General features: G+C 49.4%; 1 protein-coding gene and 1 long non-coding RNA gene across 2 annotated transcripts; both read left to right on the top strand.

The window, feature by feature from the left end:
* Window positions 1-448: 448 nt before the first annotated feature.
* Window positions 449-12,593, top strand: LOC140001826 (uncharacterized). The gene is made up of 17 exons (XM_072034383.1): window positions 449-2,363; window positions 3,096-3,210; window positions 3,448-3,621; window positions 3,710-3,816; window positions 4,306-4,443; window positions 4,926-5,074; window positions 5,226-5,287; window positions 6,518-6,670; window positions 7,173-7,345; window positions 7,547-7,640; window positions 8,116-8,193; window positions 8,444-8,556; window positions 8,987-9,128; window positions 10,475-10,657; window positions 11,038-11,276; window positions 11,698-11,776; window positions 12,448-12,593. The coding sequence occupies exons 1-17, from the start codon at window positions 1,936-1,938 to the stop codon at window positions 12,538-12,540; spliced, it is 2,520 nt and encodes an 839-aa protein (XP_071890484.1). The 5' UTR covers window positions 449-1,935; the 3' UTR covers window positions 12,541-12,593.
* Window positions 12,594-15,777: 3,184 nt separating this feature from the next.
* Window positions 15,778-18,475, top strand: LOC140001426 (uncharacterized). The gene is made up of 2 exons (XR_011806645.1): window positions 15,778-16,823; window positions 17,372-18,475. It is a non-coding gene; the product is annotated as an uncharacterized lncRNA (long non-coding RNA).
* Window positions 18,476-18,778: the final 303 nt, after the last annotated feature.

Raw genomic sequence — 18,778 nt, 5'->3', positions numbered from 1 at the left:
GTGCCTGGGAGAGTGCGGGGGTGAGCTAGCACAGCTGCTAGATCAACCACAGCCATGGATGGGGAAGTAATGATGCTGTGCCCCTGCCAGCGGCAGGAATTAGAGGGAACGGTCAAATGAGTAGGGGAGGGGAGAAGCAAAGCCCGGAAGGGAAAAGAGAAGAAGACAAAGACCCGCACTACATGACATGCTTTATTAAATGCCAAGGTGGGCGACAGAACTTGGAATTAAAGGCAGGCTGTTACCTGCACAAAACCGCTGCATTCTTGCCAGCATGGTGGGGCCAATGACTGCGCTTGCTCACTGCCTGGAAGCTGCCTGAGTTAGGGGTCAGAAGGCAAGTGTTGGCAGTCTTCTTCCATCTTGGTAGAACTATGCCTTGTTTTCTGGACTGGGACGTACTCTGCTCCACCTTCATCTGATCTGTAATCATGTTCAGCTGTGAAAACAGGGAAACGCACAATAGGAGGGAAGTGCTTAAGGAAGGAGCAGACATTTTCACCTCCAACTACAAGCATTTCAAAAGTTAGTGAAAGTAAATCCACAGGCTCCACGCAGGACATCTGAAGGGAACCTGCAAAGGACTATTGCACACCAGTGTTGTTAGACTTAGTCCTCTGCAGCCCGCTTCATCCTCAAGTGTCCCTACTCCCTAAACATTCAAACTGGGCATTCTTTGGGAAACTACTCCTAAAATACAGCTAAAACTACTCCTAAAATTCAGAAGGCCCTGCAGAGCGACCTGGACAGGATGCTTCGATGGGCAGAGGCCAATGGGATGAGGTTCAACATGGCTAAGTGCCAGGTCCTGCACTTTGGCCACAACAACCTCCTGCAGCGCCACAGGCTTGGGGGAGAGTGGCTCAGGAGCTGTGCAGAGGAAAAAGATCTGGGCGTGTTGGTCGATGCTGGCCTGAACATGAGCCGGCAGTGTGCCCAGGTGGCCAAGAAGACCAATGGCATCCTGGCTAGTATCAGGAACAGTGTAGCCAGCAGGAACAGGGAGGTGATTGTTCCCCTGTTCCTCTGGTGAGGCTGCACCTTGAGTACTGTGTTCAGCTTTGGGCTCCTCAGTGCAAGAAGGACATCGAGGCCCTGGAACGTGTCCAGAAAAGGGCTACGAAGCTGGTGAGGGGCCCGGAACACAAGTCCTGTGGGGAGCAGCTGAGGCAATTCGGCTTGTTTAGTCTGGAGAAGAGGAGGCTCAGGGGAGACCTCATTACCGTCTACAGCTACCCGAAAGGAAGGTGTGGCGAGCTGGGGTCCACCTCTTCTCTCAGGTAACTAGTGGCAGGATTGGAGGGAGTGGCCTCAAACTGCACCAGGGGAGGATAACGTTATAAATTAGGAGGTATTTCTTGTCAGAAAGAGCAGTCGGGGATTGGAGCGGGTTGCCCAGGGAGGTGGTGGCATCGCTGTCCCTGGGGGCGTTCAAGGAAAGGTTGGACCTGGCGCTTAGGGATGTGGGTTAGTGAGTGACATTGGTAGTAGGGTGATGGCTGGACCAGATGATCCTGAAGGCAACTTCCAGCCTTAATGAGTCTATGATTCTATGATTCTGTACAAGTGCAGAGAACAACACTATATGGGCTGCTGCAGGGACCGTTAGCTCCATCCCAGCCAGACCCAGTACAACTGGGGCAGGTGCCAGCTCAACCATGGCCCCAGGGAAGTAATGCAGTGCCCCTGCCAGCCAGGCATGTTCTCAATGCCTCCTGAGGAGCCCAGCCCTGTCGCATGGCCCGAGATCCACATCCACGCTGCGGAAGAACGTCAACTGAGGCACAAAGAGCTCTGAAGGCAGGAGCCAGAAACTGCCGCAGTCACTGCTGGACTGTGGGGGAGTGTGGCCCTCCAACTTAAGGCAACACCTAGTGACGCCCCTGGTGACGCCCATTGTGACATAATGTGACACAACACTGAGACACAGTGTATATGCACCGCTGCCAGCAGCAGTGCTCAGTGCTGTTGCCTCTGCTGTGGGAGCAACAGCACTGCCCTGGCTGGGAGCCTTGGTGCGTCCGTGCCCTGCCTGGGAGTGCCAGGCCACAGCCGCTGCTCGGGGCTTGGCTCCCCTGCCCCTGCGCCTGTCCGTGTCGGACCCAAGCAGGGCCCGCAGGGCTCCGGTGGCCCCAGGTGGGCTTGTGCCCACATCCTTGCTGCAGCATGAAGAGGCTCCTGGGGCACCAGGAGCGTCCAATGCCCAGCAGCACTTTGCTGTCCAGAGACAGCGATGCCCACCAGCTGCCAGAGGAGGGCCTGCATGGGCTGCACCGCGCGGCTGCCCGTGGCGACCTGGCCCGGCTGAGGAAGCACTGGTGGCTGAAGAGACTAGGCAAAAACTGTCTGGACCAGGCAAAGCGGTGAGGGGCTGGGGGGCATCTTAAAGGCTCGGGCTGGGATCGCTCTCCTGTGGCGTGCGAGCTTCAGCCTGGTGCCACTGCATACGCGGCTCTGGCACCAACCCTCCTTCTGCAGCAGGTGTCAGCAAGAGCTGAGGCGATGGAGGGCTGAGACTGGGCCTCGTCCGGCCAGGCAGTCACTGGCACTGGACATAGTCAGGGGAACGTGCTCCTACCAGCCCTTGGCAAAGCCTTCAGCCCTGCGCGGAGAGACGGCTGAAGCGCAGGGCAGAGTCAGGAGCACGGCAGCAAGGGCACCGCCTCCCCTGGAACCCTGGGTCAGAGCTGATCACTGCGAGGGCTTTTCCCTCTCAGCTGGCAGAGGGGAAAAATCCAGCTTTGCTTGGAATTGCTGGGGCGGCTCGAGCGCTGCTCGAAGGGTGTGCCGCCGACCGCCACCGCCCTGTCCTCTCCCTGTGGGGTTGTTTAGCAGCCGCTCGGGCATTAGCAGTTCTCTCCTGTCTGGTGGTGATCAGCATCAGGGCATTCACCGCCCTTCTGCCGCTTGAGCGATTGTGGAAAAACTCGGAGGCTTACACAGACTTCACAGTCTTCATGGAGTTCCACAGCCTCCAAAGCTTACGTTCCGCTTGGCATTGGCAAGTGAAGACTTGTGGCCCTGCGCGTGTTCCACAGCCAGGAGTGATTTCAGGCACTGCCTGCCTGTGGAAAGCTAATTTATTTTGGTTTTAGGACACCTCTGCACCTTGCCTGTGCGAACGGCCATGCAGATGTTGTTCGATTCCTGGTGCAAGAGAAGTGCCTGCTGAACCTTTGTGACAACACTGGCAGATCGCCACTGATGAAGGTATGTGGAACACGTTACTCTGCTCTAAGTGGGGCTTTATCGATTGCGCTTCAAGTGACAAGCGTCTTGCTGCATTCTTCACGCCAACCTGTAGAGAAGCCTGAAAGTTGTAATCAGCACGTAATAAGCGTACGCGAGCTTGTCTTGGAAGACACTCTTGTCTTCCAGCACTGGGAAGCTGCTGTAGCTGTGACAGAGTGAAACATGGCACAAATCCTTCCTTTGTGTTGTTTGCAGGCAGTGGAGAGCCAGCATGAAGAATGCGTGGCGATTCTGCTAGAGCACCATGCCGACCCAAACTTGAATGTTAGCAGAGGCAACTCTGCCCTTCACCTGGCTGCCGCAGCTCCTAACACATCTATAGCAGAGATGTTAATTGAGCATGGTGCACAGCTTGAAGCAAAGAACTGGGTAAGTTTTGAGTATGGGTAGCGCTGCTCTTTGGGAAAGGCACGTAATTCATCTGGGTTGTTCTGACTGGGATTCTTTATCCTTTCAGGAGGGAAATACCCCGCTTCTTCTTGCCATCTCCAGCCATCAGAAAGAGATGGTAAACTTTCTTCTTCAAAAAGGAGCGACTGCGTGTGCTAAAAATGATTTTAAAAGGTGAGGCGTTGCTCCAAAGTGCATGTGGGTCTTCTTAGTGTTGTCACTGGAAGGATCTGGAGAAAGAGAGTCAGTGTTGTCCAAGAGACAGTGGGCATGAAGTGAAACAAGAGTCCTTCCCAGAGCTGCTTAGGAGAAACCCTCTCGGCATGAGGAAGGTTAATCAGGGGAGCAGGTGGTGCCAGGGGTTTGAGCAGCCTCCATCCTTGCAGGCTTTGAAGAGCAGCGTGGAAGAAGCCTTGAGCAACGTGGTCTGGACTCGTGGCTGAGTCTGCTCTGGGGACGCGGTTGGCCAGGAGGTGTCCCGAGGTGCCTTCCAGCCTCAGTCCTGCAACACTCCCCTGTGTGTTGTGGCTTGCTTTCCCTCAGCTTGTAGGAATCAGGGAGGGAATTGTTTGGGGAGTAGACAGGGATTAGAATAATAACAACACAGAGCCTGCAAATGCATATATGATATATGTTTCATATATCATCTTTTGGATGTTTTAGGACTGCTCTTATGCTTGCCGCTTCTGTTGGGGAAATGGAGATAATAGAGCTACTTCTTTCCTATGGTGTCAACACTACCTGCAAAGATTTCAGTGGCTTCACGGCTGTGGATTATGCTCTCCAGTTGGGACATGTTGGGTGAGCGTTTTGTACGTCGCTGTTAGAGTGGCTGAGTTGTCCGTGTCCGTGCTGATTTGTCACCCTTTGTGGTAGATGCACAAAGGCTTAATGATATCTTCAGACCATTCTTGAAGCTGGGCTCAGTGATGCCTTCTCGTTAGTCTCCTTCCCAAGTCAAGAGAGGATTTGGAAGTAGAGGAGAACTTCCACCCACAAGGCTCTCCTAGAAATCCTGCTTGTGTTGCTAAGGCCAGTTCCACTCCACTGAGCAGGGAAGAGGCGCCTTGTCTTTCAGTGGGGATCTTACCAGTGTCCCTTCAGATAAACCCTCAAAGAGATCCCTGGTGGCGTAGCAGATCCACCATCATGGGGAGACTGACACCGCACACAGACAGTTCTGAACCGGTTCCAAGTCAGTTGCTGTCCTCAGCAAGAGCCAGGATCCTGGGCAAGGATGTTTTGGATCTGACTGCCTGTATGTTCTCTCTTTCTACGCGTAGCATTGCCAGGAAACTGCAAGAACATGAACGCAGTGAAAAGACGGGAGAAGCTTCTGCTGATGCTGCACAAGACACAGCAGTCCCCAGCAGATGGTGCTCTCCAAGGACTGAGTGCATTACAGCGGCCACATGTGCTTTGGATGGAGAAGGTAGGAGCCTGTAGTGTGGAAGAGCCGATGAGGACAAGTAATGTGGCCTGATGTCAGACCCTTTCCCGTATTTGGGGTCAGGGCTTGACTGGCCGGGAAACGCAGAGTACCAGGAATGCTCACACTGTCTTGCTTCGTCCATCCCTTGTAGGCGCCCTGCCAGGTGTAGGAGCAGAGCAGGAGGAAGAGGCTGAATTGCCCACGGATCACAAGGTACTTTCTGTGAAGGACCCACTGGCTGCCACTTGGCTCGCTTACTTTGGGGCAGGTTTACCTCTGGGCTCGCTTCCCTCTCTTGCTGCCTCTGCCACATGTTTGTGACTGGGGGCCCTTGAACTACTTGTGCTCCAGCCCAGCTCTTCAGTTTGCACTGGGACAAAGGTTGGTCAAGGTGCTAGGAGACCTGGGTCTCGCTGCAGCTGGCCTTTCAGTTAGAATCACAGAATCACAGAATTTCTAGGTTGGAAGAGACCTCAAGATCATCGAGTCCAACCTCTAACCTAACACTAACAGTCCCCACTAAACCATATCCCTAAGCTCTACATCTAAACGTCTTTTGAAGACTTCCAGGGATGGTGACTCCACCACCTCCCTGGGCAGCCTGTTCCAGTGCCTAACAACCCTTTCAGTAAAGAAGTTCTTCCTAACATCTAACCTAAAACTCCCCTGGCACAACTTAAGCCCATTCCCCCTCGTCCTGTCACCAGGCACGTGGGAGAACAGGCCAACCCCCGCCTCACTACAGCCTCCTTTGAGGTATCTGTAGAGTTCCAGCCGAGGGGAAGCATATTCTATATAATGAAGCAGCAAAGGTTCTTCCTGCTGCTTAAAATCTGAGCTTCTCAAAGGGGCTGGCGGTAGTGGCCATTGCTTTTCACCATACCTCACCAGCGCTCCGGTAACCTTTACGTGGCAATTTTTAAGGCCAACAACGAAGACATACATACCAGAGAATAGCACTGAGGGCTTGCAGCTCTGCTTGCAGTGTGCATTCCTTGGTTGCGAGCATATTCTCAGAAGCTGCAGGGAGATTCCAGGCCATGCTTAAGCTCTGGCAGAAAGAAGTCTGGCCTCTGCTTTACAAGTGCTGAAATGCCCCTGGAGGCAACAATAGTTCTGCAGATTCCATTCTCCACTGCCCGCCTTCTTGCGTAGGCAGAAAGCCCCTGCCCAGTCTCTCCGGCTATGTTCCAAGAAGAGAAAAAACGTTAAGCCTTCCTGTGTTTTAAGCAACAGAAACCCTCACAAAGAGCTGCTGATAGTTGAGGCTAAGAAAGATGGAGAGAGGTCCCCAGCTGTGCAGATGCCCGGCGGTGGTGCGCTGCCAATGCTTTGTTTCAGGCAAAAGACTGACCTCGTTGCAGAAGCTAATGAGTAAAAGCGCAGCTCATATTCCCATGTTCTCACTGACTTTGTCATGCTCACTGAACCCCATTTCTGTAGGATCGAGACAGACAGATGCAGATGGAGCTTCCTGGTGCTTCTGAAAGTGTGTTTGTGTCAAAAGCCACACCTGAAGCTACTGAGAGCCAGCATGGGGACGATGAGGAAGACGCAGAACGCTTGCGAGAGGAATTGAAGAAGGTTAAAGCTGAGGTATGGAAAGGCTGCACTATAGGGATAAATCCGAGGGTGGTTGTCCTTTCTCTTCCCTTCTTCCCCCTCTCTGCTGGTGACCAACACAACGGGCCCTTTGGGGAGCTTTTCACAAGCTGGAGGGACAAGCAGTGCGTTAGGAGCCACCTTCTGGTGGGTAGGTTTGAGCAGAGCAGTTTGCGCTTTCTCAAAACTTGGCTGTGCTCTGAGGCACAGAGGGTGTGCCACCACTTGGGTGTGCTCTGGCAACAGCTGAAAACTTTTTTTCATGTCTCTATGTTGGGGCCAGCATTGCCAGTGTCTGTGTCAGAGGCGCAAAATGGGCTGAGTTTTGTGGCAGCATTCAGGAAATGCTGTAGAAAATCTTGAGAGCTATAGGAGAGGGGTTAGTACAAACTGCAGTGAAGTAACATGCATGGGGGTTTGAGAGTGGGAGCAGCCAAGTCCCCTCCATAGAGACTAGGCTGACTACCATGGATTGATTCTTCCTGTGGTTTTGCAGGTGAAGGAATTGAAACAAAAGCATATTCAGGCTGAGGACTGGGTAAAACACCTGGAGACTGTACTGCAGGATAAGAAGAGCGAAGTAGCAGCTTCTTCCCAGAAAGTGCAAGACCTTCTGGAGGCATTCTCTGGAACTGCAACTCTCCGAGACCTGGAAGAACGCGTGCAAGGGTAAGCAGGGTAGTACGACAGAGGGGCGAGGCGCTGCTTTCTGGGACTGTGTGAACGCACGGGGACTGCCTCGTCGCATCGCAGAAAGTTAACACTTGATTTGGAAAGAAGCCTTTGCTTTAGCTTACGTTCTTGCACACTGCTCTTTCCAACTGTATGCTCTTGTGGAGTTCCACAACAAGGCCCATATTTCTCTTTCAGACTCGAAGCTGAAAGTGACAGATTGGAAGCCACAATCCAGCAACAAAGCAGACTGATTGAAGCCCTTCAGAGACACCGGCAAGCCTCTGCCTCAGTAAGTCAGTGACAAACTTCCCTCTTCCCTGTGAGCTCCTGCGCCTGGCTAAGTAGTTCTGTGGGGACAAAGTAAGATGGATTCCCTGTAAGTAGGAAAGTAAGAAGGATTCACTGGAATGCACCGGTCTAGGTATTTTCTGCTTTAGACCAGTGGTGATACTGTAGACCTCAGGCTGCACTTGAGATAGTCCTCCTGCATGAGAGGTAGTTGTCAAGTTTGCACAATGCTGCACAGCCCCGACCTGAAATGCCACGCGGTCGCTAACAAAGCAGTTCCTCTTGGTGTAAAGGAGGGGCTTTCATTTGTGGCCTCTGCGAAGCAAATGATTCTTCTTGTCTGCCTGGGGAGGTGGTGAGGCGAACATGAGCCCAGTGCTCTACTGGGACTGGCAGGAGGGGAAGAGCAGCAGAGAGATGTGAGGCAGGAAAGTTGCATGCAGCATGACTTTTCACTTCTTCTTGTGCTTCTGTAGGCTCTTAATCCCCAGAAGACCTTGGTAACTCCCTTTCAGTCAGCACAGATGACCGCAGACGGGCCTCCACACCAGCAGGTATGGGAATGCTTTCTGTGAATGACTTTTAGCCTTTGAATACCTGCTGGGCAGGCAGTGGGTGGAAAGACATGGGGAGCCATGGGGAATCCTCCTGCTTTTATGGCAGAGCACTTTCAAGGGAAGGGGAAGCCCTGCTCCCCCTGCTTCCCCAGTGCTGCTACCCAGTTCTGCCTAGGCATTCTGCACATACCACATGTAGATACTGTCCCTGCGCTGGTTCTACCATGCATCTTTTCTGTTTTGAAAGTGTCAGTGTGAGAGAACGGAACAGAAGCAGCAGGTCATGTTGAAACACCCAGTCGAAGTACACCTCCAGCAGGAAAAGAAAAGCAACAGCAAACTGCAGAGAGAACATGACAGGTATGGCTTGTTAGCACTCTAAAGAGAGATCCCATAGAGTAGAAATCAAGCGTCATGGAGGCTGATTGTAAAAGTAGGTGAGGGCAACTGTCTGTGAGCAAATTCAAGCCTCACGCTAGGCCTTACAAGGCTCTTCTGTACGCGTGCTTTTGGTTTTACAGAGCTGCCAAAAGAACTTCAAATGCAGGTTGCCCTGCAAGTCTCCTGGGAGGGAAGGAAGTCCCTTCTCCATTTGTTCCTGCGTTGAGGCGCAAGGTGGACCCTCCAAGTGACCTGTGGCACTGGAACGCTGTTTTTTTCTCAGTAACTCCTGGTCTGTCAAGCATGTTAAAGAAGAAGCAAGCGACCTCTATGCTGTTTATGTCTGAGAATGTGAAACGGGCTGGTAGTTCCTTCACCTCATTGTTTTCTTGACTAATTTGCTGCGCAGGTTAAGGAGGCATCTGAATGCAGCTCTGAAGATCCTAAGCAAATATGAGGCCAGAGAAAGAGAGACCCAGTTTAATACTGCAGGAGACACGATGAGCAGCTGCTCTGAAGGGGCCCGTGAAGCTGACAAATTAACAGCAAAGGTGAGCTCTGGATTCTGCAGGATTTTTTGATTTCTTTTTTTTGTCTGTTAATGTTTGTACCTCTCTTTTCTTTTCTATACTGCTTCTCGTATTACGAGTTCCCTGTTCTCTCCTCGGTGCTCCTTCTGTTGTCATACATAGCAGGTGAACGCAGATGCAGTTGCCATTATGGGTCAAAATGAACGTGCAGAGCAGTATCTGTGAGGGCACACTGAGGGCAGGCTGCTCTGTGAAGGAAGGACGAGCTGAGAGTCACAGCAAGGCTGGTGGGCTCAGTGGCTTCACAGGCCATGGCACAGGCCCACAGCATTTTCCAGGTCTGGCAGGTGCAACTCCACCTGTCTGAAGTTGGCTTTGCCCAAGATCACTTCTGGAGCCCTGTCTTAGGAGTTGAGCCAGTGACGCTTTTGTAACTTGCCGCTCACCAGCCGCTGTCTCAGCCCGTCTTCCCCTAGCCATGGGCACCCTGATGTCGAGGAGCAAGAAGTGCTTTTGAGCTGCCATGGGTGTCTTGTTCAGTTGCATGGAACCCTTTAGCTACCCTTCCCCTCGTTACTGAGAGGTGCTGCTAAGGCACACGTGTGCTTTAGGAGGTATTGTGGAAGGAGTCAAGTGCCCTTGTGGTGGCCCATTCTTAGTCCAAAGGCTCGTAGCATTCTCGTAGCTTCACTGCCATTAGAAGAGGTCTCTTATTTGCAAGGAAGTAGCATTGTGTGGAGGCAGTGTAAAGTGAAGATTAAGTTTCCTTTTTTTTTGTCTGCTTGTTTGTGAGGGTTTTGGTTTTGTTTGCTATCTATTTATGAAAGGCAGGAACCTCCCGATTGTATTTTTAGTATGTATAAAAAGGGTACATTTCTGGGGGAGGAGAGTAAGGCAGCACCGCAGCTGACCTTTGGGACTTCATGGAACATCTGCTCTATCCTGCGTATCCTTGCAAGCAAACATCAGCTTTGACCTAGAGAGAAAATGCCTTCCTCCAGCAGCCATGTCAAATGGCCTTCTGAGGCACAGTTTCCAAAGCTTTCAGAGTAACGACAGGAAGAGCATTGGTTGCTCGTGCCCCCCCCCACACACAATAGGTGTTCTTTCTGGTGTCTGGGTAGAGTTGTGTTTGATGTCCCATGAGCAGAGGAGCATTTCGGGCAAGAGCGTCCGTCCCTAGCACCTTTCAGACCAGTCTCCCCGCAGAACCGAGGCAGGGTGAAAACTTGGGGAATCCTGTCAGCAATGATCTAAAAGCTGTTCTGTTAAAAGACGAGCCCGCCTTTACTTTGCTTTCAATACCAAGTCAGAAGGTGACAAACACCATCTTGAGGCCCTACCCCTTTATGCTTTGCTCTCCACAGCTCAAAGAACTTTCGCAGCAGCTGGAGATGGAGTCTGAAAAACGCAGGCAGCTAGAAGCACAAACTTGCAACCTGCAAGAAGAGCTGTCTGCTCTGCGTGGGTCTCAGGAAAAACTGGAGAAGACCAATGTCCAGCTGCAAAAAGAGGTGGCATACCTCAAAGATCTTCTGAAGACTTACAAGGTGGGTCACGACCAAAAGCAACAGTATGAGACACAGATAAGAAAGAGCCTGACAGGGAACAAGTGCTCATACCAGAAGTCTCAGGACATATTTGTATTTGGGGTCTTGCCCCTCATTCTTTCTGTGAGGCGTTGTTCTCCCCTGGCGCAGAAGTCCCTGTGAATTGTGTATGGAGCCTTTGGAAAAGGCCTACTTTCTCCTCCTGAGAAATAGAATCGTTGACCTGTGGTAGTTTCCGTGTTCTGCCTTGACTGCTGGTGGTAGTGAGGAGGAGAGCGCCCTCCCCTTAGTGAGGCTGGGCCCTTGAAACTGGCTATGTGTGGCTGATGGGGGGATGGTTCTCTTCTTTGTGGTGATGGAAATTTCATTATCTGCTTCAGACACAGGCAGCCTCTCTGGACACGCAAGATCTGACAAGATTCCCTCCTCGTGCTTCTCTGAGAAAGAAGCTAACGCACAGAAGCAGAGATGCTGACTCTGAAGAGGAGGATGTTAGGGAAAAGACACTGCAAGAGCATACTTCTCCATATGAGTCCATTGAGGCAAGGCTGGCAAGTTACAAGCACTACTATCTGCAGGAAGTAAACCTCAGAAGACGCCTAGAAAAGGACCTCCAAAAGTACGTCTGCACTTTTTTTGGAGTGAGAGCAAGATGCTGCTTTTTCCTTGTACATTTTCTTCCTAACATCCCTTTTTTTCTGTCTGCTCGGCATTATATCAGTGAATTTGCCTAAAAAGGCATACTGATAAAAGACTCCTCTGCAACCCTTCCTCTCTTTTAGAACTGCCTTCATAATGCTTCAGTGTTCCCGCAGTAGCATCACTGGTCATGGCATTACAAAAGCATTTTTGAAGTTGGTATCGTCTTAAGAGGTGGCCTTCTGGCCACTCCGATAATGTGTTCCTCGTCGTAATGTTCTCCGCGATATAAGTCAGGGAAGAAAAATTGCCTGTCTGCAAACATGAATGCTTGAATAATATGGTCCTTCTAGAGAGCAGACTCTCTGAATCTCCTGATTCAATCTCTCTGAATTTTTCAGAGCTCATCAGAGACTCAACGAAGCCAACGCTAAGCTCAACCAGAAGGCCGGAAGCACCACTGAAGCCTGCGTGGCTAAGGTCAGCATTCATTAATGTTATTCTCAACCCCTCTGAAAGAATATCTGTGGGCAAGCTTGTGCTTCTGAGCCTCAAGTTAGAATCCCTTTGTGGTTCCAAAACACACCGTCTTTATGCTAAAACAACTGCTAAGCATCAGAAGAGTGCACAACTGTATGGGGGAGGGCTGAAGACCTCTGGTCATTGGGGGGTGTGCAAAATACAGAGTGCCCTTCTTCTTCTGAAAAGTCATAAGGGAAAGAGTGAAGGGAAAGACAGGGAGAATAGACAAAATGACCGTAAAAATGGTAATGAGAGAACGGGCACCAGACAAAGACATGCCACACCGAAGGCTGCGTTAGGGCCAGGTGGCAGCAAGAAGATGTTTGCCTTTTCAAAGGCAGATCCTTTTCAACGTTTTCAAGGTGAATGCGGAAGCTGCATTTTAGGAGTAGTGTTCCAAAGAACGCCCAGTTTGAATGCTTAGGGAGTAGGGACACTCGAGGATGAAGAGGGCTGCAGAGGACTAAGTCTAACACTGCTGAGCAAGAGTCCTTTGCAGGTTCCCTCACAACGTTCTGTGTGTAGCTTCTGGAATTTCCTTCACTAACTTTTGACATACTGTTAATTGGAGGTGACAACGTGTTCCTGCCTTGTGCATTTCCTTATTTTGCATTTACTTGTTTTCACAGCTGAACACGATTACAGATCAGATGAAGGTGGAGCAGAGGACGTCCCAGTCCAGAAAACAAGGCGGTTCTGTGCAGATAACAGCTTGCCTTTAATTCCAAGTTCTGTCGCCCACCTTGGCATTTAATAAAGCATGTCATGTAGTGCGGGTGTTTGTCTTCTTCTCTTCTCCCTTCCGGGCTTTGCTTCTCCTCTCCCATGGCCATGTGACCATTCCCTCCGATTCCTTCTGCTTGTCTCCCTTACTGACCAGGAGCATCCTGTGAACAGCAAATGTGTTATTTCCGTTGTGGGAATCAGACCAAGCCTTTTGCAGATGTATCCTGTGAGTTTCACAGTACCAAGGGAAACTCGTGGGCAAACTAGGGACAAGGGCTTGGGATGGAAAAAGGGAGAATACGCAAAGACAGAGGTGTCATTTGCCTGCTGTGGCTAGAAATGGTTCCCTTGCAAAAGGGGTAGCCCACGACAAGCGGGGGCCTCAACCACACTGTCCATGAGGCTGGCAGAGAGCTTTAGTGCTGTGGCCAGATTTCTGAATGCAGGGCAAATGATTTGTAGGCTTCAAACCAGCATCCTCTGAGCAAGGTGTTCTCCTGGGAAGGAGACTCGGGCTCTCCCATATAAAGAGACCTTCTGACACTCATCTGGCAAATTCAGGGAGGGCTGAAGGGATAGAGGAAAACACCACCTGCGTGCCCACTCCATCCAGCAATTGCCTCAGTCCCCTGAAGTCCCTTTTGGTAGCCTCCAGGCTTGTCTCAGCAATTTCATCACTGCCAGCCTGAATTCTCCCTAATGGGGAATAATCGGAGGGGCTAACAAGGTCAGGAAGTTTCCTGGGAATGGCCTCGACCCGAGCCCCAGGTAGGCTGCAGACTTCCCCATGGGTAGGGTCTACCTGACATACGGGGCCCTCTGTTCCCTTCAGAAGGGAGTCGCCTACAACCATTACCCTTCTTTCCTTCTGGCTGGAGGAAGTCTTGAAGCATGGAGTCGACTTGCCAGGTCCTTGTGGCTCCCTCGCCTGCCTCCAGTGACCTCGATGAGGAAAAGCGCCTGGCCACCGTGATCCCCTGCTCCGCTACAGCACGCAATTGCCTCGGACTGTGAACCTCTATGGAGGGAGCAAAAGAAGGGGGCAGGGGGAACTTCTCATCCACTGTGAAGGATTCACATTGCAAGACTCCTTGTTTGCCTACGCAGAGACTGTGGGACACACCTCTGCAGTGGTTTTACTCAGGTGGGCAGCTGAGCTCCACCACAACCGCTCGCTCACTCCCCCTCCTCAAAGGGAAAAGGGGGAGAAAATATGATGGAAAGGGCTCAGGGGTTGAGACAAGAACAGGGAGATCACTCAACAATTATTGTGAAGGGCAAAACAAACTCAGAGTATGGAAATTAATAAAGCCCATTGGCCATTACTAACAAGCTACAGAAGTTAGAAACAAAGGGAAGAAACCAAAACCACCTTCCTCCCATCCACCCTCTTCCATCTTCTTACCCCAAACAGCATGGGGGAATGGGTGCTGTGGTCAGTCCCTGATGCTTTTGTCTCCACCGCTCCTTCACGGTCACCCTCTGCCCCTGCTCCACATGGGGTCCCTCCTGCGAGATGCCCTGGACAGAGCCTGTGGGGGCTGCCCACAGGCAGCAGCTCTTCAAGCACTGCTCCCACACGGCTCCGTACCACGGGCTCCATCCCCCAGGAGCAAACTGCTCCAGCACGGGTCCCCCACAGGTGACAGCTCCCCCCAGGCCCCCTGCTCCTGCGGGGGCTCCTCTCCACGGGCTGCAGCTCCGGCCCGGGGCCTGCTCCTGCGGGGGCTCTCCATGGGCCACAGCCTCCTCCAGGCCACAGCCACCTGCTCCACCGGGGGCTCCTCCACCCATGGGGGGGCTGCAGCGTGGAGATCTGCTCCGTGTGGGACCCATGGGCTGCAGGGCGACATCCTGCTCCACCAGGGGCCTCCCCCTGCACAGGCCGCAGGGGAACTGCTGCTGCCTGCCTGGAGCTCCTCCTGCCCTCCTGCTGCACTGACCCTGTGGTCTGCAGGGCTGCTTCTCACTCCTCACTCTCCCAGCTGCAGTTGTGTCCCTGTTTGGTTTGTTTTCCCTTTCTTAAATATGCTCTCACAGAGGCCCAACCAGTGTCGCTCACTGGCTCACCTCTGGCCTGCGGTGGGGTCCCTTTGGAGCCAACGGAATCTGGCCCTTATCTAACATGGGGCAGCTTCTGGATTCTTCTCACAGAGGCCACATTTGCCGTCCCCTGCTACCAAGCCCTTGCCACATAAACCCAATACACAATGATGAAGAAAAAGGAAGAAAAGGCCTCATAACATAATGAGGAATATCTTTCAACTCATTATTGTTCGTTCAGAGCCCTTCAAACAGTATTGAAATATTGCTCATTTGTGTTGACAGAAAGCTGCTCCACCAAAATCCCACTCCCAAAGGAGCCTGTCAGCTGTGGTGAAGTACAGGGAAAATGTGGGCCGATTCATCTTCATATTCTTGTTCTGCTTTCAAACTGGTTGAATAATTATTATTGATGAAGTAAAATGCTAAAAACATTTTGCAGGGGGATATGGAGAAGAATTACATGTAAACTATAATGAGCAGAAAGAAATAGTGGTATTTAGTTTAAGAATTACAGTTTGCCTGCCTCCAGATTATTTTCAGAATCCTTTCTTTCCTATTCAATACTGTTATTTCTTTCATATGGTTTAGTAGTAATCTTTTATTTCTATCTATGTGTTAAATATTTATATAAACCCCAACAATATAAATCAAGTTTTCAGTGATATTTCTTGTAAATCCATAAACTGCTTCATTTTTCTGTGATATATATTGAGATAATGCTCACAGTCAATGTGAGGGAAATTACATCTAAACCCAGAAAAGAGTTGTCCCAACAAGAAACCGCCAGAAATGGCAGTTCTTTACTGTTCACTTGTGTTCCCTTTTACTCTGTTCTTAAAAATTCATGAAAGAGTAATGGATAGTAATGGTAAATATTGCTCATACATTGTAAATTTGGCAGGGTCCAGACATGGTAAGGACCCTGTGATTAAAATAATCCTGGCTTGACAACAGGAAAAAACAGCTTTTAGACACTCCCCACCATTTCTTGTTAGCTGGATGATCCTTGATCCTTGTTTAATAATAATTGGAATAAAATTAACCAGTGGGTTTGTTTGTATATATTCCCCTTTCTTCTTTACATGGACAATCCTCAAGCCAAAAAAAAAAAAAATATATATATATATATATATATATGTTGTTCTTTAAAGAAGAGCAAACAGGATCTGAGATTATGGGCTGTAGTAACTGTGTTAGTCAGCAGGGAATCAACTCCTTCTGCTCTTCACTCTTGAGATTGCCCTTAAAAGCTGCTTATAGTCCTAACCACTTAAGTAGAAGAAAGATGTAAGTAGCCTGAAAGTAATGGAAAGAGCAACAGGGATTAAGGGGCTGCAGGGATTCATTTAGAAAGAGCTGTTATTGAAGTGCTGGACTTCATAGAAAGATGATTTTGTCCTGGGTGGAAGTGCTTTACAAAGCCACCACCACGGCAGCCAGCCAAGAAAAACTGTTTCCCTCACCATTTTCTGTAAACTGTAGGTGATCCTGCCATTAGGTTTTCATCAACTTTTATTTATTTGTTTGTTTGTTTATTTGTTTATTTTACTATGCTCTGTGTAGTGTGTAATATTTGTAGGGCATAAATGGCAAGGTGAATTACAAATTGCTGGAGCTACAAGGAGTAGAGCACACACAGAAATGTGCCTGGCTGTCTCAGAGCTGCCTGGCACGGAGATTATTGGACTGTGATACAATCTCCCAAAGGAAGCAATGTAAATTCTATAATTTAAAGTATTTTAAATAAGACCAGACAGTGTTTGAGGGAAGGCACTCCAGCTGTTTACATTTTTGTAGTATACCTCACAGCTGGGTCTAAGAGTGCTGAACCCATGACTACAAAACAAATTTATCAGCAGTCACTCTGCAGGGAACCAGTATTTCCTTAGCCTTATGTTAAGTGCCAAGACATTGACCGAGCAGTGAATCCCATAATGTAATTTGGAGTGTGGAGCTGCCGCATGCCCCCATCTCCAGCTGATCCAGGTTAATAACCCGTGGACCTTCATGCCCTGCCCTCAGAGGCACAGCTAAGGAGTGGATTAGCTGGAGAAAGCTCTGCAGACCGCATCCAGGACTTTGACTGTGAGTGAAGCAGGCTGTGAATCACTGTGCAACCTGATGGTAAAGCAGTGAAAGAACAACGGGGCTAATGGTACATGTCTGGTAAAAGAAGAGCTGTTGCATTTGGAATGAAGATGCATCTTAGACACAGAGCAAAGCAGGATTATTGGTAAGTAAGCATTACAGCTATGAGTTAGAAGCCCCAAAAAAAGCTCTTGTTAGGGTTACACCTCCTTTCCCAAGAAAATAGCTCAGCACTGATTGGTTTTGTAGGCTGTAAAAAAGGACTTTTTAGAAATGGGCCTAAGACAATATGCATTAGAAAGATAGGAATCATGACAAAATAAGGAAACATTTTCTTCTCAGTAATGTAGGTAGCGGAACATGGCTGAGCAATGGCAGAAGGGACAGCCTGAACTGAAAATATATTTTTAATGGTATGACGAATCTAGTGTTTGAGCAGTATCACTTTGGGTACAGGTTTGTTTGAATGCAAGTATCTCACCGGAGCACAAGTAGTGCTCTGCAGACCCTGCTTTGAAATTGAGGAGCTGTGGGGAGTCTGTAAGAGGCTCAGTGAATGTGCCAAGACTACAGGTAACTAGAGTTGATTATTGTTAGAAGTGTTTAAAGTGTACAAAGAGCTACATAAATCCATTGTTTCTGCATGATGTACTAGTGCTCACAGGTGCTGATCTTTTGCTTTTCTCCATGCAGAAGACTGGGACCAAACTGAGGAAGAACAAGCAGAGTGAGGAAGTGCTTGGGGCTTTTCTGTGCCTGAAAACCCCACGCTGCAGTGCATTTCGCTGCTGACAGCCAGCTCGTCACATTGCTCCATCTAGCTTTGCGCTCCCAGCCCAGTGAAAGACTAAAATGAGGGAGAAGCACTTCATAGGTGGCAACTAACGGCCCCATAAGCTTTACTCCTGTGGCTCTGGCCACTTCGTGTTCACAATATCATACAAAGAAAATTGGTGATACTGAAAACAAGAAGCACTGAATTGGTCGACACCCAGAGAAAATGGTGTTTGAAGAGCACTTTTAGAAATCACAGGCAAACTTCGTCCCTAATGACCAGAAGTAAGAAAGGTAAAGAAAAATCGTCTATCTCATCTTGCCAGCAAATAATAAATTTATAGACTGGAGCTGCTCTCCACCTCAGACAAACTCACGTAGTCTGTGCATCCTAAAGGAGGTGTCCTGAATGGGTAAGAGACCTGCATCCTAAAAACAACCTTGCTGACTGAAAGGAAATCCTAAGGACCTGCTCAGCTGCAGAGGTCTGTACTACTGGTTTCTGTAAGTTCTGTGGGACCATCACCATATGTTCACAAGGAAATTATAGTTCAATGGGAGGCCTTGAAGGCCCTTGCTAATAAGCAGGTATTATTTTACCTGTGGGATCTGACGTGGTTAAGCACAGCTGTGTGAAACCACCCATCTGTGAAGTCCTGATGCTCAGAGATGGGCAAAATTCAAAACAAAACCTCTGATGTTTTGCTCCCCTTCTTCCTATGCGGATGACAAAGGAGCTCAAAAACTACAAGGTTACCTGCACATTGCTGACTCCAGAAAGCAATCTTAAATAAAACAATTGCAAATTTAGATTTATGATGAGTGATATTTTGAAGAAAATCATGAGATTTTAATCTATATGCTAAAGTAGTGGAAGATCACAGTGTTACCTCCTCTAAATCAGTAGTATACTGATATAATATCACCCCTGTACTACATAGGCAAAATGGGAAAGAACACTGCTGTTAATATTTTGAAGGGCTTTGTCTTAAAATAAATAAATAAAAGCACATCAATGGGTGAGTGTGATCTATCATTATTTGCTCATTCTGATTATGCAGTTACACTTTCAAGAGGAAACACAATGCTTTTCTTTAAAAATGATGGTGCACGTTAGTTATGGTGCATAAATTGTTATCCTGCTTTTAGCAATATTTGTCTATTTTGTAATCTCTGCCTGGTCACTCACTTGGCAACAAGCTAGCACTTTGCCTGCCATCACCATAAACACAAATGGTAATTTTTGGTTCTTTAGGGTAAGGGGTTTCAGAGGGCAGATCCAGTGTGTCCCAGTGGCAGCACATCAGAAGTGGAAATGATAGATAA

This window comes from Anas platyrhynchos, chromosome 1 (genome assembly GCF_047663525.1).
Source record: "Anas platyrhynchos isolate ZD024472 breed Pekin duck chromosome 1, IASCAAS_PekinDuck_T2T, whole genome shotgun sequence".
In the NCBI taxonomy this organism is placed as follows: domain Eukaryota; kingdom Metazoa; phylum Chordata; class Aves; order Anseriformes; family Anatidae; genus Anas; species Anas platyrhynchos.
This window is presented reverse-complemented; position numbering and strand designations above follow the sequence as displayed.